The 23,892-nt window shown below is 59.9% G+C and overlaps 3 protein-coding genes across 7 annotated transcripts; 2 read left to right on the top strand and 1 right to left on the bottom strand.

Annotated features, from left to right (window-relative positions):
• Positions 1-134: 134 nt before the first annotated feature.
• QTRT1 (queuine tRNA-ribosyltransferase catalytic subunit 1) lies at positions 135-3,680 on the top strand. The gene is made up of 10 exons (XM_068998048.1): positions 135-864; positions 1,239-1,307; positions 1,561-1,699; positions 1,775-1,853; positions 1,929-2,044; positions 2,599-2,737; positions 2,823-2,898; positions 2,991-3,100; positions 3,173-3,257; positions 3,341-3,680. Exons 1-10 carry the CDS (start codon positions 628-630, stop codon positions 3,491-3,493), a joined length of 1,203 nt encoding a protein of 400 aa, XP_068854149.1. The 5' UTR covers positions 135-627; the 3' UTR covers positions 3,494-3,680.
• A 61-nt stretch (positions 3,681-3,741) lies between these two features.
• On the top strand, positions 3,742-7,282 carry LOC138100256 (beta-1,3-galactosyltransferase 5-like). The gene is made up of 2 exons (XM_068998047.1): positions 3,742-4,347; positions 5,774-7,282. The coding sequence occupies exons 1-2, from the start codon at positions 3,956-3,958 to the stop codon at positions 6,774-6,776; spliced, it is 1,395 nt and encodes a 464-aa protein (XP_068854148.1). The 5' UTR covers positions 3,742-3,955; the 3' UTR covers positions 6,777-7,282.
• A 774-nt stretch (positions 7,283-8,056) lies between these two features.
• On the bottom strand, positions 8,057-22,897 carry ILF3 (interleukin enhancer binding factor 3). Of its 5 annotated transcripts, none has more exons than XM_068997927.1 (20): positions 22,810-22,897; positions 19,681-19,776; positions 19,369-19,595; positions 18,932-19,112; positions 18,581-18,728; positions 17,140-17,231; positions 16,502-16,597; positions 15,247-15,358; positions 14,866-14,963; positions 14,360-14,471; positions 14,139-14,267; positions 13,372-13,571; positions 12,977-13,147; positions 12,622-12,759; positions 12,182-12,358; positions 11,715-11,871; positions 11,473-11,526; positions 9,017-9,358; positions 8,400-8,519; positions 8,057-8,283 (listed from the first exon to the last, which is right to left on the bottom strand). In XM_068997927.1, exons 2-20 carry the CDS (start codon positions 19,681-19,683, stop codon positions 8,153-8,155), a joined length of 2,688 nt encoding a protein of 895 aa, XP_068854028.1. In that variant the 5' UTR covers positions 19,684-19,776; positions 22,810-22,897; the 3' UTR covers positions 8,057-8,152. The 5 variants fall into 5 exon arrangements, with proteins under 5 accessions (XP_068854028.1, XP_068854026.1, XP_068854029.1 ...); XM_068997925.1 differs by having other exon boundaries at positions 8,391-8,519; positions 11,715-11,868; XM_068997928.1 differs by having other exon boundaries at positions 8,391-8,519; positions 14,157-14,267.
• Positions 22,898-23,892: the final 995 nt, after the last annotated feature.

Raw genomic sequence — 23,892 nt, 5'->3', positions numbered from 1 at the left:
CCGTTCTCTATTGGTCTCTCGCGACGTCACTCATCCCTGCCAGCCAATGGGAGCGCGCGCTGGGGCGGCAGCTGAGGCGGCAGTAGCGTAGTCCCGCTCCGGAGCGGCGTCTCTGCCATTTAATTGGTGAACAGAACTTCCAGTCGCTCCCTCCCCGCCCTCCTTTCCATTCGCCGGTGTGCCCGCCACTCCAACCAATGCAACCCAGAAAGGGAATCGTGAGGGAAGAGAAAACCGTCTCGCAGTTGACCAGCTAGCTGTCAATCAGCAATTCGTTCTCGCCGATTGGCCGTTACGGTGTTTCGCGCCCCTCCCGTGACCGTCGGGCGTCGTCTGTTCGCTCACGGGGAACGACAGTCCCGAAGCAAAGCCCCGGGGCTGGAACCCCCCGGGGACCTTCTGGAGACCCTCTAGGGACCAGAACCAGCAGGAATTGGCTCGGCTCCCTGCCCTTTCTGGGTTTGGAGGGGTCTCTGTTGAGTTTGGGTGATCTCTGGGGGGACTTTGGGCCTCTCCGGGCGTGGGCGTTCCCCAACCCCACAAGGCCCAACATGGCGCCCGCGTTACCCCGGTAACGGTCACTTCTGGCGGCGGCGCCACCACCTTTTCCGGTCACGTGCGCTCAAGATGGCGGCGCCCACAGCGGGGCCCGCCCGGCCGGTCCCGGTCCTGCGGGTCGTGGCCGAGTGCGGGCGGAGCCGCGCCCGGGCCGGGGAGCTGCGGCTGCCGCACGGGAACGTGCCCTGCCCCGTGTTCATGCCTGTGGGCACCCGCGGCACCGCCAAGGGCCTCACGGCCGCGCAGCTCGCGTCGCTCGGCTGCCGCATCTGCCTCGGCAACACCTTCCACCTGGGCACGCGGCCGGTGAGCGGCGCCGGGGGGTCCGGGGGGCTCCGCGGTTCTACCCCGTCCCCTCCCCGGCTTCCCTGCGAGGATTCCCAGCGCCTCCCCTGCCCGATTCCCAGCGAGCTCCTGCTACGAACTCCCTCGGTTCCCGGACTTCCAGTGCGATTTTCCTGATAAAATACCTCGTTTCCTGGCGAGCTCTGGAATAAAATCTTCGATTCCCGAGTTCCCAGTGAGATTTGAGCTGAAGCCCCTCAACTCGCAGGTTCCCGGCGAGATCCAGTGTAACCCCCCGCGCCCCATTCCCGTATTCCGTGAGAATTCCCAGACGATCCCCCTCGGTTCCCGCCTTCCCGGCGACTTTCCCGAGCTCTGTCCTCCCCTCTCCGCAGGGTTCCGAGCTGGTCCGACGTTCCGGGGGCCTCCACGGATTCATGGATTGGCCCCACAACCTGCTAACGGTGAGGGGGGGGGCGGAACCCCCCAGGACCCCAGATTTGGGATGGTGACCTCCCCAGGACCCCAAATTTGGGAGGGTGACACCCCCAGGACTCCCCGAGAACCCCCAATTTACGGGGTGGCACCGCCAGGACCCCCAGTTTGGAGGGGAGTCCCCCCAGCCTCAGAGGGGGTCCTGTCATCCCCCGGTCCCCAATTTTGGGGTGTCCTGGGGTTCCCGTGCCCCCCTCAGTCCCAGTTTTCGGGGTCCCCCAGGACAGCGGGGGGTTCCAGATGGTTTCCCTGCTGGAGCTGTCGGAGGTGTCGGAGGAGGGGGTCCGGTTCCGCCCCCCCCACGGCGGGGAGGAGATCCTGCTCAGCCCGGAGAAATCCATGGAGATCCAGAACGCTCTGGGTGAGCCCCAAATCCCGGGGGGATGGGGAGGATTGGGGGGCGTCCCCGGGCCCCCCTGACCCCCGACCCTCCCAGGCGCTGATATCGTGATGCAGCTGGACGACGTCGTGAGCAGCACCACGACGGGGCCGCGCGTCGAGGAGGCAATGCACAGGTGGGGACCTCCCTGAGACCCACCTGGGACCCCCCAGGACTCCTCTGGGAAGCCCCTGACCCTTGTTCCCCCCAGGTCAGTGCGGTGGCTCGATCGCTGCGTGGCCGCTCACGCCCGGCCGGAGCAGCAGCTGCTCTTTGCCATCATCCAGGGGGGGCTGGACCCCGACCTGCGCCTGCGCTGCATCCAAGGTGGGGCCTTCCTCGCCCTCATCGCCATCCTCACCCTCCTCCCCGCGCCCCCCGGCCTTCCTCATCCTCCTCCGCCTCATCCCTGCTGGGGAGGGGCTCTGGGGATCCTGGGGGGAGCTCCGGTGGTCCCAGGAGGCTCAGGGGTGATTTGGGGGGTCTCCCATCCCCATTTCCTGGCTGTGGCCCAGCAGCATGTGCCCAGTTCTACACTGGGGCTCAAGGAGGTCCAGGAGTGATTTGTTGGATCCAGGGGGGTCCAGGGGTGATTTGGGGAATCCCGGGGGGTTCAGGGGTGATTTGGGGAATCCCAGGGCATTCAGGGGTGATTTGGGGGCTCCTAGGGGAGTCTCCCATCCCCATTTCCTGGCCATGACCCAGCAGGACACGCCCAGTTCCACACTGGGGCTGAAGGAGGTTCAGGGGGGTCCGGGTGGCTCAGGGGAGTCCAGGGGTGATTTGTTGGATCCAAGGGGGTCCAGGGGTGATTTGGGAGATCCCGGGGGGTTCAGGGGTGATTTGGGGGTCCCGGGGGGTCTCCCATCCCTGTTTCCCAGCCATGACCCAGCGGGACGTGCCGGGATTTGCCATCGGGGGCCTGAGCGGGGGCGAGGACAAGGCGCAGTTCTGGCGCACGGTGAAGTTGAGCGCCGAGCACCTGCCCCGGGACAAGCCCCGGTACCTCATGGGTGTGGGGTGAGTCCAGGGGGGTCCCCTCAGCCCCCTCAGAGCCCTCCGGGCTGGGGGAGACCCCCGGAGTCACCCCCGATTCGCCCTCCAGCTACGCCACCGACCTGGTGGTTTGTGTCGCGCTGGGCTGTGACATGTTCGACTGCGTGTTCCCCACGCGCACGGCGGTAAGGGGGGCCCGGGGGGGGGGATTTGGGGACCCTCGACCCCTCCCCAGGGTTTGGGAGACCCTCATAACCCACCCTGTGCCCCCCTGCAGCGCTTCGGTTCCGCCTTGGTGCCCTGGGGGTCCCTGCAGCTGAAAAATCACCAATTCGCCAAAGATTTCCGGCCCATCGACGCTGACTGCAGCTGCTCCACGTGCCAGAGGTGGGCGGGGGGCTTTGGGGGGGCTCAGGGGTCTCCAGGCTGGGGCTGACTCCCCAAATTCTCTCCCCCCAGGTATTCCCGGGCATACCTGCACGCGCTGCTCCGCTCCAACACGGCCGCACTGCACCTGCTCACCCTGCACAACGTTGCCTACCAGGTGGGGCGGGGGCCTTTGGGGGGGGATCTGGGGGTCTTTAGGGGGTCCCGCCACCCCTCTAACCCCTGGGAAACCCCCCCCAGATGAAGCTGATGAGCTCCATGCGGGAGAGCATCCTGCAGCAGCGCTTCCCGGAGTTCGTGCGGGAGTTCATGGACGCGATGTACGGGGGCCGGGGGGGGCCCCCCCTCTGGGTAAAGGAGGCTCTGGAGTCTGTGGGAATCACCCTGGATTGAGGGGAAGCCCCCCCCAGGTTCCTGGGGAGCCCCCAGAACCACCCCTGGATGGTTCCCCATTCCCCCCCCATTCCCCCCAGCTCCCCCCAATTCCCAGGCCCCACCTTTGTCCCCCCCCAAGTTCCATTTTTATATATTTTTTTTGTGGCTTTTTTTACTACTTTGGGTTTTTTTAAGAGGTGTGAAATAAAAGAGACTGGAAGGGAAACGGCTCCTGCAGCTCCCAGTGGGGCTGGGGAAGGGGGAACGGGGCTGGGGACACATTCTGGGGACTCGGGAACAGGAAGGAGCTCTGGAGGATCCTGGCAACGGGGAGGGGAATTCCCAGCAGTGATGTTCCCGTTTTTCCTGGTCCGGATTGCCCGGCAGTGACCTTCCCTTTCCCATGGAGATTTTGTCCTTTTGTGCCACCAAGCCGGGACGTGGCTGCAGGAGACAAGGACGGACCCTGATGGGTGGCACATGTTTGCCCATGGTGTCACGTGTTTGCCCACGGTGTCACCTGGGTGCCCACAGTGTCACCTGGGTGTCCGTGGTGTCCCCTGTCTGTGGTGGCCATGCCACCCGTGTGGGGGCACCTCTGTGCCCACGGTGACACCTCTTTGGTGGCACCTGTGTGACCCGGTCACCCCTGTGGTGGCTCCTGTGTGGCCACAGGAGGAAGTTCGAGGAGGGGCGGGCGTGGCCCGGGGGGTGTGGCCCGGGCCGGGTGTGGCACTTGCGTCACCTGTCCCTGCTCATTTCTGTCACCGCTGGGCACCGCTGCCACAGAGCCACTGCGGGCAGGGTACTGGGAGCACTGAGAGGGGCTGGGAGCTGCACCTGGAGTTAACTGGCAGTCACTGGGAGCCACTGTGAGTGACTGGGACACACTGGGAGTTACTGGGAGCATTGGGAAGGGCTGGGACTGGCACCTGGAATTAACTGGGAGCCACTGGGAGTGACTGGGACACACTGGGAGTTACTGGGAGCATTAGGAGGGGCTGGGACTGGCACTTGGAGTTCACTGGGAGTCACTGGGACACACTGGGAGTTGCTGGGAGTCACTGGGAGCTGCGGGGAAGGGCTGAGAGCCACTGGGAATGACTGCGACACACTGGGGGTAGCACCTCAAGTTAACTGGGAGCCAGCAAGAGCAACCAGGACACACTGGGAGTTAGTGGGAGCCACTGGGAATGGCTGAGAGCAAGCAGCACCTGAGGTTAGCTGGAAGCCACTGGGAGTCACTGGGAGGGACTGGGAGCCACTGGGGAATGACTGCGACACACTGGGAGTTGCTGGGAGTCACTGGGAAGAGCTGGGAGCAGCACCTGGGGTTAACTGGGAGTCGCTGGGGGGCTCTGGGGACCCCCGGGGGTCCCAGTGCAGTGGAGGGGATGGGGACGTTCCCAGTGGTGCTGCTCCCATTCCAGCTCTCCTTTGTCCCTTTGTCCCTCGGAGCCCGGGGTGTGGCCGGAGGTGACAGACAGACCCAGCTCCCCCCCACAGTGCTGGGGGCACTGGGAGTGACTGGGAAGGGCTGGGAGCAGCAACTGGGAGTCACTGGGGGGGACTGGGAAAGGCTGAGGGAACTGGGAAGGACTGGGAAAGGCCGAACGCGGCACGTGCACAAACTGGGGGGAACTGGGAATGGTGGCATGGCAAAGCCAGGGGTGAACTGGGATGAACTGGGAAAGCCCCGGGGTGAACTGGGATGAACTGGGCAGAGCTGGACTCAGCTCTGGGACCCCCAGGGCTCCCCCAAGACCCCCAAACTGGTCTGACTGGTGGAACTGGCAGGCCCCCGGCGGTGCCTCCCGCCCTTATCGCGTCTGGAGCCTTATCAGGACCCGGAATGGGGGGGGGAGAGGGGGACCCTTGGGAAAACCAGGAATGGGGATGGGGAGAGGGGACCTGGGAATGCGGGGGGGGGAACCTGGGAATGAGGAGGGGGCACAGAGGGGACCCAGGAATGGGAGAGGGAAGATTCTGGAATGGGAGAGGGAGGGGCAGGGGGACCCTGTAATGGAGAGGGGTGGGCAGGGACAGAGCGGGGGCAGCAGGTTGGGTGTCCAGCAAGGGGGGGTGGGTGCTGTGGGTGGGGGTCCGAGGGCACGGGGGGTTTGGACACCCGGCAAGCCCCAGGTGGGCGCCCGGCCATGGGATTTGGGTGCCGGTGGGATCGCGGTGCTGCTGGGATTAGGATGCCCACTCGGCAGGACGTGGCTGCCAGTGGGATTCTGGTGGTGCCAGCCCTCCCCGGTGCCGAGCCCACCCCGATCCCCCTCTCCCACCCCACAGATCAACCATGAAGCTCCCGCCGAGCTCCCGCCTGGTCCTGCTGCCGGTGGCCGCGGGGCTGGCCCTGCTGGCCCTGCGCACCCAGCACCCCAGGTCCCCTCCCGGCACCACCGTGCCCCCCAGCCCGGCCCCGCGCCCCAGCAACGCCACGGTGCCCCCACGGCCACCGCGGCACCCGCTGCAGCCGCCGTACCCGTACCCCTACCGCTTCCTGCTGAACCACCCCGATAAGTGCCGGGAGCGGACGCCGTTCCTGGTGCTGCTGGTGGTGACGGCCCCGGCTGACCTGGCTGCACGCGACGCCGTGCGCCGCACCTGGGGCAACGAGAGCGCCGTGCCGGGGCTGAACATGCTGCGCCTCTTCCTGCTCGGCGTCCACCCCGCCTTCAGTGCCGAGCTGCGCCCGGTGCTGCAGGAGGAGGACAAGCTGCACGGGGACCTCCTGCAGCAGGACTTCCTGGACACCTACAACAACCTGACGCTCAAGACGCTGATGGGGCTGGAGTGGGTGAGCCGCTTCTGCCCCAACGCCACCTACGTGATGAAGGCCGACCACGACGTCTTCCTCAACCTGGAGTTCCTGGCAGGGAAGCTGCTGCGGCCTCTCAGGACCAACTTCCTGACGGGCTACGTGTACCGCTGGACAGGGCCGCTGCGGAACCCCGCCTACAAGTGGTTTGTGCCCCACGAGGTGTACCCCAACGACACCTACCCGCCCTACTGCGGCGGGCCCGGCTACGTCCTCTCGGGGGACCTGGCCCGGCGCGTGTTTGCCGTGGCGCAGACGCTGCCAGCCATCAACATGGAGGACGCGTTCGTGGGCATCTGCCTGCACGCGCTGGGCGTGGCCGTCACCGACCCGCCGGCCGGCACCTTCACCATGTACCGGCTGGACTACGACAAGTGCCGCTTCTCCCGGCTGGTCATGGTGCACCACTACGGGCCCAAGGAGCTGCTGCGGGTGTGGCCGCACTTCCGTGATGTCCCCGTGGAGTGTCCCTAGGGCAGGGACGGCCGGTGTCACTGGGATCCGCCGGTGTCGCCTTCCACTGACTGTGACTGGGATCCACCGGTGTCACTGGGATTTGCTGGTGTCACCTCCCACTGACTGTGACTGGGATCCTCTGACTGTCACTGGGATCCACTGGTGTCACTGGGATCCGCCGGTGTCACCTTCCACTGACTGTGACTGGGATCCACCGGTGTCACTGGGATTTGCCGGTGTCACCTTCCACTGACTGTGACTGGGATCCTCTGACTGTGACTGGGATCTCCCGGTGTCACTGGGATCCACTGCCCGTGCGTGGTCCCAGCTCCGGAGCAGCCGCTGAACCTCAGGGTCCCCCCGTGGGTGTTCCCGTCCCTTTGAGCCACCGGATCTGGTGCTGGAGCAGCTGCTCCATCCACGGAGTCATTTCGGTATTCAGGATCGATGGGGCCGGGATCCGCTGGGATCTGGGATCCACTGTGTTGTGTTAAGTTATGTCCAATGTTTTTAATAAAAGGGCTGGAGCCTCGTCTGTCCTCGTGCCACCACAATCCCGATGGATCCGGGTCGGGAAGGGGCCCTGGTGCTGGAATGTGCCTCGCTCTGGGCAGCGTTCCCGGTGTTTGCCAGGCCGTGCCCCGCTCCAGGCGCCGTTCCCGGTGTTTCCCAGGGTCCAGCTGTGGCGCGGAGCGATCCGTAACCACCGGCACGAGGTTCACCCAAAGGAGCCTCGAGGTCAGCCCCAGTTACACCCCAGTTCAACCCCAGTATGCCTCCAGTTCGGCCCCAGTTCAGCCCCAGTTCAACCCCAGTACTCTGAACTTCAGGGGGTTTAAGGGACAAATGCTGAATTTTGGGGTTTTAAAGGACAAATACTTGAAATTTGGGGTTTTTTTATGAGAATCCTCCAAATGTGGGGGTTTGGAGGTGCAGAACGACACTTTGGGAGCCCGAACCATCCCAGATTTTGGGTTTATTCACCTCCTCCGCCCCCCCCCAACCCCTTTCCCAAAAAAACTGAAACCACCAAAGCCAGAAAATACCGAAAAAAGCTCCTTTTTAACGCACTTCACAAAAGCAGAACAACGAGGGCCCGTCCCCCAGCCGGGGCCTGGGAAAAGGCTCCGGAATTGGATCGACTTCCCCGAAAAAAAACAAAACAAAACAACAAAAAAATAAAACAAAAAAAACAAAAACAAAAAAACCCCAAAATAATAATAATAATCCTATTTAGACCAAGTCGTTGTGGCAACTACGACCCATTAAATAGAGGCCCAGGGGCGGCGGGCGCGGGGCTGCCGCCGGTGACGGGTCACACAGAGCAACGGGGCGGGGGGAAAATGGGATAAAACCCGGGGAATCCCGGGGGGAGCGCGTTGGGACACGGGGGTTTATCTGTACTGGTAACTCATGCTGTGCTCGTTCCTGCCGTATCCGCCCTGGGACGCCTGGTAGGAGCTGGGGGGGCCGCTGTAGTTCTGGGAACCTGGGGAGTTGTAGTTGGACTGGGAGGAGTATCCGCCTGCGGAGAGCACCGGGAGGAGGAGGAGGAAGGGGATGGAATTAGGGTCGCCGTGGAGCTGGAGCTGGGCCCCAAACCCGGCGGCGCGGGGGGGTGCCAATACTGACCTGCCTTACCTTGGTACGAGGAGCCCCCGCCCCCGGAGCCCCCGTAGCCTCCGTGGGAGCTGGAGTTGTAGGAGCCGCCCCCGGAGTAGTTGTTGCCGCCACCGCTGCGGCCGCTGTTGCCGCTGTAACCTGGGAATGGGGGAAGAAGTGGGAATGAGAACGTGGGCAGGGATCCCCGGCACCCTCGGGGCACCCAGTTCAGCTGACCGAGCCAAGCTCCCCTCAAGATCCCGGAATTCCAGGAGGATTTGGGTGCGGAGGGGTCTTCATCCAACCCTGCCCAAGACATTCTGAGGCATGGATGATCCCAGGGCTGGGGCACCCACCCCCCTCTGTCCCCTCTCCCTGTCATTGACTCATCCCAGCTCCAGCCCCAAATCCCCCTCTTTTAGCCCAAATGTCCCCTTATTCCTGGAGGGGCAGAAAGAACCCCCTGGAGCTCCCTCGCGACTGCCCCAGCCCAGCTTTAGGACAGAAGGGTCACCCAGGCCCCCTCCAGGGCCAACCCTGCAACAACTTTGATCCAAAAGCCCTTTAGGATCAAACCCAACCTCACCCCTCAACTCCAAACCTCGTGTTTCCCACCCACAACTCCCTCTCCCACCACTCCCACCCTCTCCACTCACTGTATTTGCTCTCATAGTTGTAGTCGGAGCCGCCACCGGGCGAGTTGTAGGAGTTGGAGTAGGAGTAGCCGCCCTGGCCGTGGCCGTAGCCCTTCTGCTTGCCCTGCCCAGGGCCGTAGCCACCATACTGGCCCTGCCCATAGGGCTGCTGGCCCTGGTGGGTGGCGTAGCCGGAGCCGTACGAGGCCTTCTGGCCGCCGCCGTGCTGCTGCTTCTTCCCGCCGTGCTTGGGCGGTGCGGGGGCCGTGTACCCGTCCCCGCCCTGGTAGTAGGAGCCGTATCCCGAGGAGCCGCCGCCGCCGCCGCCCGAGTTGGAGTGGCCACCATTGCTGTAGAACTGGCCTGGACAGAGAGAGGAGGGTCAGCGCTCCGGAGGTGGCAGGAGGGGGTGTTCCTGGTGGGATTTCAGCCCCTCCAGAGCTGTGTGGGCCGGTGGCGGGAAGGGGGATGAGGTCCTGCGAGGCTGAGGGTGATCCGGAGCTGATGGAGACCCCTCGTGACTCCGGTAGGACCCCCCATAAATCCCACAGGACCCCCTATCTGGATCCATCCCCGTGATTCCAGCAGGACCCCCCATCTGGGTCCATCCCATTGGTCGCTCCCGGGCATCCCTCGACCCTACAAAGTCCGAACACCATCCTGGAGTGACAGATGCTCTGGAATGAGGGAGAATCCTGTTTCAGGAATGAGGAACCCACATGACTCCACCGTTCATCTTCCTGGGATTTGGGTGATTCCCTCTGGGATCTGGAGTTCATCTGGGTTTAATTTCATTTATTCAGGGTCCCACAGTCAAACTCTGAGTGTTTTTTTCCTGCATGGTTCCTGCTCAGTGGAGCTTGGGAAGTTCCCATTCCATGGAAAACTGGGAACATCCAAAAACTAAACTTATTTTTGAGGGATAAAAGCCACCTGAATTCGACTAAAACCCTGTGGGATCAGGAGGGATCTACCAACAACAAAATGGGGAATTTGGTTATAAAGGAGCCAGAGTGAAATCCCATGTGTTTCGCTTCCGCAATTCTGTGTGGAACACCAGGATTGATCCCAGGTGAATCCTGGCTCCGTGCCCAAATCCCATGGCTGTGCTGCCAAGAGCTTCTGGAGGCTTTAAATTCTGGGATCCGTTAATTCTGGGCTCGTTTAATGGATTCTTCTCCGCATCCCCTTTTCCACATAAGTTTTTATTCCTCTTCCACAGAAAATCCCGGATTCACTCTACAGGAACGAGGCTCTGGAATAAATTTATCTCTGGGGTTGGAGCAAAACTTATCTCTGCTGGACCAGAGTCACCTCGGGCCATCCCGGTGGGAAAATCCTGGGATTCGGATCCGGAAGGAGTGTGGGGATTCAAGCTGCAGAGCTGGAAGTGGAGCTCTCCCACCTCAGTATTCCCGGATTTTCCCCTTCATCCCAGCATTCCAGGTTTAACTTGGAAGCTTTAATGCTTGCCACGGGATTAGCTGCGATTCTCCCCCAATCAAAGGCCAGGGATAAAAGCATCCAGCACCACCTGGTGGCTTGGGAAGGGCAGTTTTTCCACCCGGGAGAGGGACCTTAAGGACCATTTATGGATCATCCAGGATGGGATCTGTCCCCTGGATAAAGAGTCAAGACCTCCAACAGCTTTTTTTTTTTCAAAAAACTGGGATAATTATTATTATCACAGATATTATTTTAAGGATCCACGGAACCCCTTGGAGTCACTCAGTTTAAACCTGGAGCTTCCTTCTCCTTCTTTTTTTGGTTAATCATGGAATTAGCTCAAGGGCCTCAAAGATGGGAACAACGGCGCCGCCAACCCAGCAAAAAAAGACGATTTTAAACCCAAACCGCAAGGAATGGAGGACCAAAACACTCAGAATTTGATGGACTCTGAGACTCAAGTCAACTCCAAAATTCCCCTCTATTTCTGATTTTGGGGATGTTTCATTCTCCAGGCGATTCCAGCACTCTGAGGGAGCGCTTGGCTCCAAGAGCCCGTTTCCACGGCTACCAACGACTCCATAGATTTCCCGAGGCATCCAAGACATTCCTGCTACTCCCCAACGCCTGGATATTCATTGGATCAGGATGTGGAGCACAATTCCAGTGTGTTACAAAGGATTTGCTTCAGCACACACGATTCCACAGGCAAATCCAAACATTCCAGCAAATCAGGGCATTTCACACCTTTAAAAGGCTGGGCTGGACTAGATTCACGTGGGAAAGTCTTCCCAAGATCCAGAGGAGTCTGACCCAACCTCTGGGATTTATTAAAAGGCTCGGATTTTGTACAAAAAAACCTTGCTGGAAGCTAAGATAAAGCTGATCAAAATGCTTCCGTTTCCTTAAAAACCAAGGAGTGCTTTCTATAAAAAAAAAACCTTCTGCTCCCTCGAGCCATTTTCCCGGGAATTTTTAGTCCCCGGCACGACAATGCTCGTTGGGATTTTGGGTGGAAAAAGGGCACTTACTGTAGCCGGCGGTGGCGGAATTCCCTCCGTAGCCGTAGCTCCCGTACCCAGCCCCTGGAGCGGAAGAAAAGGTTGGAATAAACAGAGATTCCAGGGGTGAAACATCCCAAATTTGGAGGGTCACTCCCCCAGGGAGGGTTCTGGAATGTCCAGGTGCCACGGATGCGATCCCAGAGGGGAAGGTTGATGCCCGGGGGGGGCCTGGGGGTCTCAGCCCCCGCAGGAGCGCTGCTGGCCCTCACCTGTGTTCATGTAGCCGCCGTGGTTGCCGCCGAAGCCGCCCCGGCCTCTCCCACGGCCCCGGATGTTCCCGCCCCGGCCGCGGCCCCGCATGTTGGGGGGCGGGGGGGCCTCGTTGTGCATGGGGCCCCCCCCCATGCCGAAGCCCGGGTTGTGCTGCTGAGGGGACAAGGAGAAGGGAGAGAGGTGTCACTTGGAGCTGGGATGAGGGATTTCCCAAAAAACCTCCCAAAACAGAGCCCCAGGCACCATTTCCTCAGGACAAGAGCCACCGAGCCAAGTTCAGGCACCTCCAAATCCAGAGGATTTTGCAGCAAAACCTTATGGGTTTTGTGCTTCCAAGCCGTTTGCTCTGCTCCCCTTCCCAGGAAATATCAAACCCCAGAGCCAGCGGTTGGTGAGTTACACCCCGAGTTAGACCCCAGGTCTTTTCCCATTCCAGAGTTGTGGGATTGGGGGTTTCACTCACTTTGACTGGGAATTTGGGGCCGCCCCTGGCTGGAACAGGGGCTCTTTTCTTCTTGTTCTGCTCGATGGCAACGGGAGCGTCTGGGAACAGCTTCTCCAGCGCGGCCAGTGCCGCGTAGGCTTTGGCCACCTTCTTGTTTGAGCCAGCGCCTTGGAACTTCTGCCCGTCCACCTCCACCTTGGAAAGGGACGGAACCACACGTTTAAGTGGGAAAGGGCAGGAAAAGATGGGAGACCTACAGGGAACCCCAGAGCTGGAAGTATCACAGGCTGTCCCTGCCCATTAACGAGCTTTAAAAGGTTTTTCCCAACCCAAACCACTTGGATTTGACGATTTAACCTCTTGGGAAGGGGATGAGGCAGCTTTCCAAGCTCTTTTCCCGCCTGATTAGCTCTGGGTTGGAGCTGCTGGGAAGGGCAGGAGGCCCCGTGTCCCCTCACCTCCATGACGAAGCGCTTGTCGTGGCTGCCGCCCGTCTCTGAGATCAGCTCGTATTTGAGCCCGCGCCGCTTCTCGTTCAGCTCCATCACCGGGTTCTTCCCGTGCTTTGTCAGGATTGGTCCCTGCTGCTTCACGTTCTGCAGGTGGAGAGAGGCTGGGTGAGCCCCACAAAGTCCCCAGCGCACACGGAGCTCCTTCCCAACCTTTTTGGGAAGGACCCCCATGAAGCCACTTCTGCCTCCTGTTTTAGCCAGGAGCCACCCGGACAAACACCACCAGCACAGCTGCTGTGCATCCCATCCCACATCCCTCATCCCAGAGCCACGTCCCCCCTCCCTGCATCCCCCCACCCACCTCAGGGGTCTGATCCGAGGGGGGAGAGGCTGCCGTGGGCGTTGACACCGTTTCCACGACAGGCGGAGGAGCCACAACCACCGGCTTCGTCTCTGTCTCCTCCGCCGACTCATCGCCCTTCCCGGAGTCTTTGCCTTCCACTCCGGTGGGCAAACCCATGTCCTGCAGCACCTGGAGAGTGGGAGGGAGATCAGGAGCTGCACTCGAGCACCACCCACTCAGGAGAACTCTCCAGGAAGCTGCTCTGGGCCGTTTATTGACTCTCTCCGGCGCTCGGCATTCCCGAGTCCTGCAGGCGCTCCAGGGACACTCAGGGCTGGGAATCCCCAGTGCTGCTCCCACCCCGTCCCAGGGGTTCTGGCAGTTTTCCCATTCCCACCGAATCCTGCGCTCACCTTCACGGCCACGTGAAGCTTTGCCGTTTTCTTGGATGGCCCCGAGGCCTCGAAGGTGCTGCCGTCGATCTCCACGGACATGGTGAAGATGGGAGCGTGCACGGGGCCGGTCTGGGACACCAGTTTGTACTGGAGCCCCGGTTTGAGCTGGTTCAGCTTCATCAGCGCGTTCATGGCCTGCGGAGGCTCCAGCTTTTCCTCTGCACAGGGAAAAACCAACACCCAGAGTTTGTGGGTGTTTGGCGGCTCCTTCGAAGAAGCAAAACTGATTCCAGACCAGTATTTTCCAGTTTGGGCCGGTTCCAATTGGTATTTTTTTGTTTCAGGCCAGTCCTGATGGGCATTTGCTAATTCCAGACCAGTTCCCATGGGTCTGCTCCCATTCCAGACCAGTTCCCACCAGTATTTTCCAACTGCAGATCAGTTCTGACCAGTCTTTTCCAATTTTAGACCAGTCCCAACCAGTACGTTCTGATCTCAAGACCAGTTCCAACTGGTCTTTCTCTTTTTAGACCAGTTCCCATTGGTCTTTTCCCATTCCAGACCAGTCCCCATTGGTCTTTTCCAATTCCAGACCAGTTCTGACTGGTCTTTTCCTATCTCAGACCAGTTCCTGTCAGCCTTTTCCAATTCCAGACAAGTCCTGATCTTTTCCCCCTTGCTTCCAGTTCTCCCCAGTACAAATCTCCCAGTTTTAAGTTATTTTACCCATCCCCACACCCTGTACCCCCAATTTCCACCCCATTTCCCCCCCAGGCCGTACCTACCTCTCGTTAACTCAATACCTTTTTTCTGAATCTTCTTTTTCTTTTTGCTGGGGGATTTCTCCTCCCCATCCTCCTCCATCGGCCGCTTCATGGGGGTCACGGCGTACGTGGTGCTGGGTGGGATCTGAACTGTGGGAATGAGCACAGGCACTCCCTAAATCCCCTGTTTTCCACCCAAATCCTCGGGATGGGATGCGGGGCCGTCCCCTCCCACTACGTACCAGTATAATCGACCGGGTTCTCGTTCTTTGGTTTCTTGGGCATTTTGGAGGGCAGGGGATCCATGCCCAGGACCTTGTGGAGCTGGCCGAAGGCGGCGAGCCGGAGCGCGTGCTGGGGACAGGACCGGGGGTCACTGGGAGCTGCCGGACACCCCCCTGCTCCCAGCCCCCACACAGCCCCCCTGCACCGACCCATCCTCAGCGGGACTCTCCGGATTGAGTTTCTTTTTGGGGGAGTTTCACCCAAAAAGGGGTGTCGGGACCATTCACTACACAACACCTGATTCTTTGCTCTGGGTGGCCAAACTATGGGGCCCACGCGGGTGGCCTGGTGGAGTGACCATGGCACCGAGTGACCACAGCGCCGAGTGACCACAGGACTGTGTGACCATGCCACTGAGTGACCACAGCGCCACATGACCACAGGTCTAATCTACGCTGGCCGAAGGAGCTGGGAGCGGAGCGAGCCGGGGATTGGGAAGGGCCGGGTGGAGGTCACACTATACCTGAGCACTCTGTGTGATATCTTCCCTTTGTTGTCTGTCTAGATGCCCAATAGCATCAGTGGCTTCTTTTTCACAAGGGTCATAAATACCAGAACCATCTGAAGGCAGGAAACAAGGAAGATATGCAGAGAATTATCCCGGGTTTCTACCCTAAATTCCCTGGGGCAGCTCCGAAGGCGCGGATTGCCGCGGGACTGTGTGGGATCGGCCGCGGGAATCGCGCTCCCCCGGGAGCCAAATTCCGCTGGTGCCTCTCTCTACGGGGCTGAGGTGGCTCCAGAGGACGGGAGGGCCCACGGGAAACGAGGGGCTCCCGACCGCCGGCACCCCCGCGCTCCTCCCGGCTCCGCTCCCGCGGGAACGCCGCGGCCCGAGGCTCACCTGGCATGACGATGCCCGAGGCCAGGCACTCCAGCACCCGGCGCAGCGCCTCGCCCGCGCCCATCGGCCGGTTCGCCGTCCCGATGGATTTCTCACACAGCAGCTCCAGAGGCTGCAAGGGAAGGCGGGAAGTGAGGGCGGGGAGAGGGGAGGGGAGCCCGGAGAGGATCCCAGGAAAGGGACCCTGGAAAAGGGAGCCCAAGAGGGGGACACCAGGAAGTGGACCCCTGGAAAGGGGGCCTGGAAGAGGGATCCCAGGAGGGATCCTGGGAAAAGCATCTGGGAGAAGGGCCCCAAAAAAGAGATCCTGGCACGGGACTCTGAGAAAAGGGACTCCTGGAAAGGGATCCTGGCAGAGGGACCCCAGGAAACACTCCAGGAAAAGGGATCCCTGGAAGGGGATTCCAAGAAAAGGGCTCCAGGGAAGGGACCCATCTGAGAGCAGCTTCCGGTTCCCAAAGGAGAAGTCAAGCTGTGGAAGTCATGAATGGATAAAACAGTTTGATAACAATGTCATGTGGCAATTAATAAAACAATTTGTGTGATATGTGATGTGATTTGATAAGATAAAGCTGTTTGATAACTGATAAAACCGTTTGTTAATTGATAAAGAAAATTGATGATGGTATTTGAGGACAGCATGGTTTGGTAACCAATAAATTGATTTGATAATTGATAAAACTATTTGATAACAAGACTTGAAAATTAATAAAAATATTTTAAAATAATATGATTCGATACTTTATAATTGATGATAACTTGATAATTTATAAAAGAACTCGACAATGATAATGATGTGGTTTGATAACTGAGAAAACAACTTGATATTAACAAGACTTGATAGCTGATAACACTGACAATAATGTGATTTGGTAGCTGATAAAACGTTTTCATAATAACGTGATTAAGTAATTGATAAAACAACTCGATAGTAAGGTGAGTTGATAATTGATAAACCAATTCAAAGATAACCCGAGCTGGTAATCGATAAAGCAATTCAATATCAAGGTGAGTTGATAATTCACAACCAGTTTGATAACAACATGAATTCATAAGGCAAGGTCAGCTGGCAGTTGAGAAGCCCTTTGCACCACAGACATTTGATTTGCGTCTCTAAGCGCAGAAAAGTCGTTCATCCATAGAAATCCCCAACTTGGGAAAGGGGCTGTGCCCTGGAACCTTGGGAAAGAGCAGAGCTGAGCTCGGGAGAAACGCCGCCAACCCCCCCCCCCGGAACGGGAAAAGGGGGAATTACCCATCCTCTGAGCGGGGCCCAGGTGGGGACGCGAGTGCAGAGGTCCCGCAGCACCCGGATCACGATGACGCACGACTTCAGCCCGTTGGCCCTGGCCTGGAAGCGGAACCAAACCAGACAGGGATTCACCGAGCGCCCGCCCGCGCCGCCGACGCTCCCTCGAGGTGCTGCTTTGCCGAGGGTAAAGCCGGAGCCTGGGCCCGCGCCCGGAGCTCGGAGCCGCGCCGGGACAGCCGAGGCTTGGCCGAGGGGTGGCCAAAGTCTTAGCCAAGGTCCTAGCCAAGGGGTTGGCCAAGGCCTTAGCCAAGGAGTTGGCCAAGGAGTTGGCCAAGGTCTTAGCTAAGGGCTTAGCCAAGGGGTTGGCCAAGGGGTCGGCCAAGGTCTTAGCTAAGGTGTTGGCCAAGGGGTTGGCCAAGGTCTTAACCAAGGTCTTGGCCAAGGGGACGTTACTCCTCACACAAAGTAGCAGCTCCGCGGCTGCTCCGTACAAAGGCTCCTAAGTCGCTCCAGCGCCCACAGTCCGGCACCTCCGAGCGGCCAGCGGCCACTTGAAACTCCAACTCCAAAAAAACACTCAGCCCCTTAAAGAGTTTACCAATGTTTCTACTTAAAGATAAATATAAGAACAAAATGCAAACCTGGAACCACTTGGCGTGGCGCAGAGACGCCAAGGCAGCAAGGCATTTCTGCCTGTCCAGAACGTCCGGGGAGTCGGTGACTGAGAGCGTTTCTAGTCGTGGATGGAATAAGAAGACAAGGCACGGTTTGACCAAGGGGCTTCTGTCGGGCCGAGGGGGATGAGGCAGCATCCTAACGGGCAGCTGAGGCTCCCAAAAAATCCTGCTGGGATGTGGGAGCGGGAGGGAAGGGGCTGCGGCACTGCCGCCGCGCGGCCTCGCCTGGACACGGGGGGGGGAAGCTCAATTCCCAGGGAGGGATGGGCTGGAATGTGCGCTGGCAGGAGGAAGAGGAGGAAGAAGAGGAGGAGGAAGAGGAGGAGACCGGGCGTGAGGCTCGGTGGAGGGCACAGAAATCCTGGATGGATGGAGAGGCGGCGGCGAGGCCGGTGAGGGGGAAATTTGAGGTGGGTGAAATCCCGGCTCCGCATCCGGAGCGCAGCGGGTGGGGAGGAGGGAAGGGCGAGGCTCGGCGAGGATCCAGGGAACCCTCCGCCCGGAAGGATGGCTGCCCCGGCCCCGGCCCGCGACAGAGAACGTCCTGTTGGTCAAAGGTCCAGCGTCCCTAAAATCGACAAACTAGAAGGCTCGGAGACGAGGTCAGAGATCAACACCAGAGATCAACAATCAAGAGCACAAAGAGGTCCCGGTTTGTGCTGCAGCAAAACTGAGGAAAAGGCCTGAAGTCGCCCAAAATTGCTCGAGATCAGGGTTTTAGATAAGGCTAGTGCGGAGCGGGGGAACCGCCGGCCCTACGGAGCCCATCGGAATTGGAGCGGACAACCAGTGGTTGCTGGAATTCTGATTCCAAAGGGAATTTGGAGAAGCTAACTTTATCCAAAACTCTGCATCGCTTTCCGGAATTCTGAACCTGAGGTGCTGGAAGAGCCACGGGAGGAGCCCTGAGCACCCGGTGTTCTGCTGCAACACACACCGGGGGAACATCCCGGAACATCCCGGTTCATGGACATGCAACTCCTCGGACAAGAAGCCTTCAAGAGGGGTTTTTTTTGGGTTTCTTAAACAAATCTGGTTTCTATTTTCATGTCACTGCACTGACATGGCCGGGGACAAACCACGAGTAATACAACGAGATGATGAATTAGTGAACTAAAGGCCCAAGTGGAACCAAAAGAAAGGATAAAATAATAATACTTAATAAAAAAGAAATAAATTAAAAAAAAAAAAAAAAAAAAAAAGAAGAGCAAAATCCCGTGTGAAAGGTGCTCCTCAGCTTCAGAAGCTCGGTCCGGATAAACCACAACCGGGATCTCCGTGGGGTTGGCGCAATGAAGGAATTTGGTTTGGATTTGGCCAGCAAGAGTTGCCACGGCTCCGGCTGAAGCTGAAGAGCACTTTCCCGGTCGTTAGCCGCGGGATGCCGGGTGCCGGCCGGCCGTACCTCCGGCCAGCTGCTTCTCCAGCTCTTCCCTGACCACGGGCGACGTCAGGTGGATGGTCAGGGTCAGCGGGGGCTCCTTCGTGTTCTTGATGATGATGGCGGCATCTCCCACCGACTGGATGATCTCGTACTTGTCCTCGGTGATCGCCTGCAACATTGGGACAGAGACGGGTCGGAACAAGATGGGTTTGAAGTCCCTTCCAACCCAAACCATTCCATGATTAACGAGGAAAAGCTCATTTAACAATCCCAAAGAACGCCACGCGCCTCTAGAAAGGACTTTTCCAAGCCGGAGCACAGGGACCAGAACAATCCCAAAGGGAATTTTCCTGGTGGCTCAGCTCCACTCACCGCGAGCTGCACTCCCAGGTTATCGGCGACTTTTTCCAGGAGCTTGGCTGTGGGTTTGTCTTTGCACAGCAGGACCAGCTCCAGGTCCAGGTCCCCCTTCAGCAGGAGGCCTTTGGCCACGAGCCCCACGCGCATCACCCCCCGCAGGGTCCTCGTCAGCTGCTCCGTGGCCTTCTGATCCCTGAAAAAACACGGCACAGGGTCACAACGGCGGGATTCGCAGCCAGGAGAGCGCCCCACCCAACCGGAGCGATGGATCCGTGAGGATTAACCCGGCACTCGGAACAGCCCTGCCTCAGTTAATTCCCCTCGATTCCACGGCCAGGGAGGACAACGCTGCTGCCGCCGCCAGCGAGCGGATTTTGAGGGATCTAAGTGAGTTTTAGGGATCTAAAGGAGGACATCGCCGTGATCCCAGCAGCGGCTTCGCTCCTCACCCTCCTTCCTTGCTCTCCTCCTCGGCCGCCGTCTCCATGGACTCCGTCTCCGGCTGCTCCCCGCTGACCTTCTCCTGCTCGTCAATCCAGTCGGAGACGGCTTTGAGCGCCCGCTCCGTGTGGGAAACCATGTTCTGCACGGCCTCCAGCTCCTCCTGCGTGGGGTACACGGCCGAGTGCTTGGCCATCACGTGCCGGTCGTCGTTCACGAAGATCCGCATCGGGCGCTGCAGAAAAGGGAGGTCGGGAATGTTTAGGGAGCGCCGGGACACGGATATTCATCCCACGCCCGGGAATCCGCCCTGCTCTTACCATTTTTGTTTTCTGCTGTCTGCCTGAATGCTCCAAAGGTGTTTATTTGGATTTTTCCGGTGACTGGAGCGTCGCAGCACCGCGGCGTTCCGGGATCTGAAAGCGACAGAGAGCGGGTGAGCCGGGGCAGCCGGAGCCTGGGGCACGCGCTGGAGCAGTGGGAGCTGGAAGCAGGAACGGCAGTGAGACACAGACCAACTCGTTAGCCGAATCCTCCTTCTGCTCCCGAGGATTTACATCTCTGAGACCTGCAGACTGACCCTTGGAGCATCCGATCCTTATTCCCTCTTATTCCCAAGAGGTTTTCCCATGAAATGGGACTTTTCCAAACCAGACAGAGCTCCCTGCTCCACACTGGAGCAGCCGCCCTGGGACAATTATTAATTAATTAAACAAGGGACGAGCCAGCTGGGCCCCTCTTCCCACTCCTGGCAGACCCCTCTGCCATATCCATGGGCAGCTCCCAGCACAGATCCCTCTGGGATCCTAACAGGAAGCTCCCAGCACAGATCCCTCTGCCACAGCCCTGGTTTCACCCCAAATCCCTGGTACAGTCCCAAAGTCGCCCCGTTGGCTCTGCATTAGGACCAACACCAGTCCAGAGGCTGCACCGAGTCTCCTCCCTGAGTTTATCGGGAGGAAACGGGATAAACCCAGCAAATCCAGGCGGGAAGTCAGCGCTCAAAAGTCCTGGAATTCAACAGATTCAGCCCAACTGACATCAAATTCCTGCCTTTTTGTGGGAACTGCCCCCAGAAGGCAGCGGAGCCTTCTGTTCCAACTCCAGTGCTTTGTCCCCCGGAACAGAGGAACGCCTGGATCCCGCGGGACTGCTGGTGTCCCGGGATCACCCTCTGGACACTGCCTTGCACTCGCCAGGATCAGCTCCGGCATCGTTCCCACATGGACAGGGGAAGGATCAGCACCTGCTCCAGCCAGGGCCATCAACTGTACCCAATAAAATTAATTAAAATCCTGGTTTCCCCCACTGCCCCTGACCGGTTCAATCCCGGCCTTGCGACACCCGACAGCTTCCCAATAACTCCAAGGATAACTCCGTGGAAAAGCATTGGAAAACACCGACCCTCTGCACCTGAGGATGAGGAAGATCATCCTCCTCTGCCTCCACTTCCTTTTACCATCAACATCTGCCTGGTGACAGCAAATCCCACCTGGAGAGGGTCGATCCCACCTGGATTATCCCAAAGCTCCCAACCAAACCCCACTTCAGGGCAGCCCTTCCCCTTTCCATGCATTTCCCAGGCCACCAAACCAGACCGCAGCTCGCTTTCACCTCTTCCCACCACAATCTCCCCAGCTGCAGCCTCGCCATTCCCCGCTCACGCTGTCCAGCTCACCCAGAGCTGGGGCTCACATTTTTAGGATAAAAACCTCGAGCCGCTGCATGGATACACAATTCCACTCCAAGGAAAGCCCTCTGATTCCAGTCCTGCCAGTTCATCCACAGGATAACTTAACAGCACCATAAATCTGGATTTAATTGAAATTAAACCCCGACTGGCACCGGTTGAGCCGGGAGAATCATTCCCAAGGAGCCACATGGCATCTCCTGGTGCCTCCTGCTCCGGGCTGGGCCCTGAAGGCCCTGCACGCTCCGTTATTTTCCTTAAAATTCCCTCAATTTTCTCCAGGCTGGATAAGGAAAGGGTTGAAATCCCATCCAGCTGTTCCTACAGTCAAAATCACAACAGCAGCCAGGGAGTCTCCCCTTATCCCTCTTCTGGGATTTTTGGAGGGAGAAATCTGGGAGCTGATGCTGCAGCACCACCAGATTTGTGTCTTTTGAGGAGAAGAACCACAGGATCGGTTAAACCAGGACCCCAACCCTTGGAAACGGGACAAACTCTGGAATTTCACCTGGTTTTGGCCTCACCCCCTCCTCCACTCCCACCCCCAGCTGGAATTCACCAAACTTCCCGCGCTCGGATCGAGCCTCCCAAGGGGCGTTTTTGGGAGGACGGAGGGAAAAACAACCAAAGGATGTAAAAGGCTGGGATTCCTGCCCTAAACGTGGTAAAGTGTGACACAGGCGAAGCCGCGCTTGGGTTCAAGGCCATGTTTTTAGAAAGAATTGGTCGCTTTTATCTCTGTTTTGGTGCCTGCTTGGGATGGATGAGGAACCAGGACACCACAGCCCTCACAGGGAGCAATCCGGGAGCCCCGGGAGCACGGATTCCAGTGGGAACCCCGCACTGAGGGGGCACAAAGCCATCAGTCTCCGCGGAGCAGCCGTGGCGGGAAGGGGTTGCTGGATTTTTGTTCCTCTAAACCCTCCAGAAACGGAGCGGCCATGGATAACGGGGCTGGACCAGTGGGAGCCCTGAGGGAGCAGAGAGGGAAAGGCCGGGAAAAGCTCAGGGGAGGAGGAGAGCAGGATCCTGGTCCTGAGGGGGGAGAGGGGCTAAAATTCCCCCAAAGGGGATGATCCCACTGCAATTCCCAGCCTGGGATGGCGTGGGATGGGGAGAGGGAAGAGGGGCTTCAAGCCCCTCCAAGGGGGGTGATCCCACCTCCTCCAAGGCCCCCCCCCAACATCCCACCCAGGGGCGGCTGAGGGGGTCGGGAAAGGACCAGCCCCCCTCAAACCCCCCATCCCCGTCCCCACGCGAGTGCAGGGCCGCGGGGCGAAAATGAGGAGGGGGCGCGGGGACCGGGATTGAGGAGGGGGCGCGGGGGGTGAGGAGGGGGCGCGGGGGCCGCCGGGCGCTGCCGCCATTTGCAAACGCGGCGCGAACAAAGCGGCGGCGGCGAGAAATGAGGGGAGTCGGGGGGAGCCCCGAGCGACGCCCGCGTTCTCGGGGCGGCGGCTCGATCGCCCCCCGGTCCCTCGGGGCGCTGCTGAGGGGGGTCCGTGAGGGAGCCCGGCCGCCTCCCCCCACCCTCCCCTCACTCACCGCCGCCATTTTGTCTGCACACAATGGGCCGGGCGGGAGGGAGGGGACACGGGGGGGCCGGGTCACCGCGTCCCACCGCCCCCCCGGCTCACCCCCCCCCCCACCCCCCACCCCGGCTCCTCCCGCCCCGGCACCGCCCCCGGCCGGCCCGGTCCGGCTCGGCCCGGCCGGCCCGGCGCGGCTCCCCCCCGCGCGGCGCGGACACGGCTCCTACCGGGGCGCTGCCGGCGGTGCCTCGCGGGGGCGGCCCGGCCCGGCCCGGCCGGCGGGGCCCGGGAGGGGCCGGAGCGGGGCCGGAGCGGCCGCGGCGGGGCCGGAGCGGGGCCGGAACGGGGCCGGAGCGGCGGCGCCGGGACTGCGGCGGGGGCGGGGCCGCCGCCGGCGGGGGGCGCGCGCGCGCCGGGGGGGGCGGGGCCATGGGGAGCGCGGCGGGCGCGGGCCAATGGGAGGGCGCGGAGGGAGAGTGACGGACAGGGGGCAGAGCGAATCGCAGAGGGCGGAGGGAGGGTGATGGACAGGGGGCGGAGAGGAGAGGGGGACGGGCTGGGGGGGCGGGGATAAGGGGCGCGGGGGCGGGTGCGGACCAATGGCTTCGCACGGCACGAGGTGATGGACAAAGCCTGTGGCCAATGGGGGAGGGAGGAGGGAGGGTGGCGCGAAGGGGGCGGGGCCGAGAGCGGTGGCGGGAACGGGCCGGGGGGGCGCGGGCTGAGGGGACCCCTGTGAGGGGAGCGAGGGCCTGAGAGGATCCCCCTGAGGGGACACGTCCGCGCGACCCCCCGAAGCACCTGAGCCCAGCCACGGTTCCACCGGGAAGATCCTTCTCTGACAAGGAATGAAAAGGTTTGACCTCAAAGTGCCTTTTTTGGAGGGGTTTGGTTTCAAAATCGCCTTTCTACGAGGGGAACATCCTCAAAATTACCTTTTTTGGAGGTGGTTGACCTCAAACCCGCTTTATTTTGAGGGGGTTTGACCTCAAAACCACCTTTACTGAAGGGGTTTGACCTCAAAAATGGCTTTTTTTCAGTGGCTTGACCTCAAAACCATTAAATTTTTGAGGGGAACAACCTCAAAGATGCATTTTTGGAGGCATTTGACCACAGAAACACCTTTTGCTTTTGATGACCAGGGAAATGACATTAAATAAGTGTCTGAAGGAGCACTTTGCTCCTTAAAATCCCCTCCCGGAGCCTCTGCGGCTCAGGGATTGTTGGAAAATTCCTCATATTCAGCCAAAACTCCCCAAAATCAGTGACCCCCTGAGTATGAAAACAGCTGAGCGAGTGCCGGAAGGGCT

The sequence above is a fragment of the Aphelocoma coerulescens genome, chromosome 30 (assembly GCF_041296385.1).
Source record: "Aphelocoma coerulescens isolate FSJ_1873_10779 chromosome 30, UR_Acoe_1.0, whole genome shotgun sequence".
NCBI classification, from domain to species: Eukaryota; Metazoa; Chordata; class Aves; order Passeriformes; family Corvidae; genus Aphelocoma; species Aphelocoma coerulescens.
Note: the sequence above shows the minus strand (reverse complement) of the source record. Positions and strands in the feature narration are given on the sequence as shown.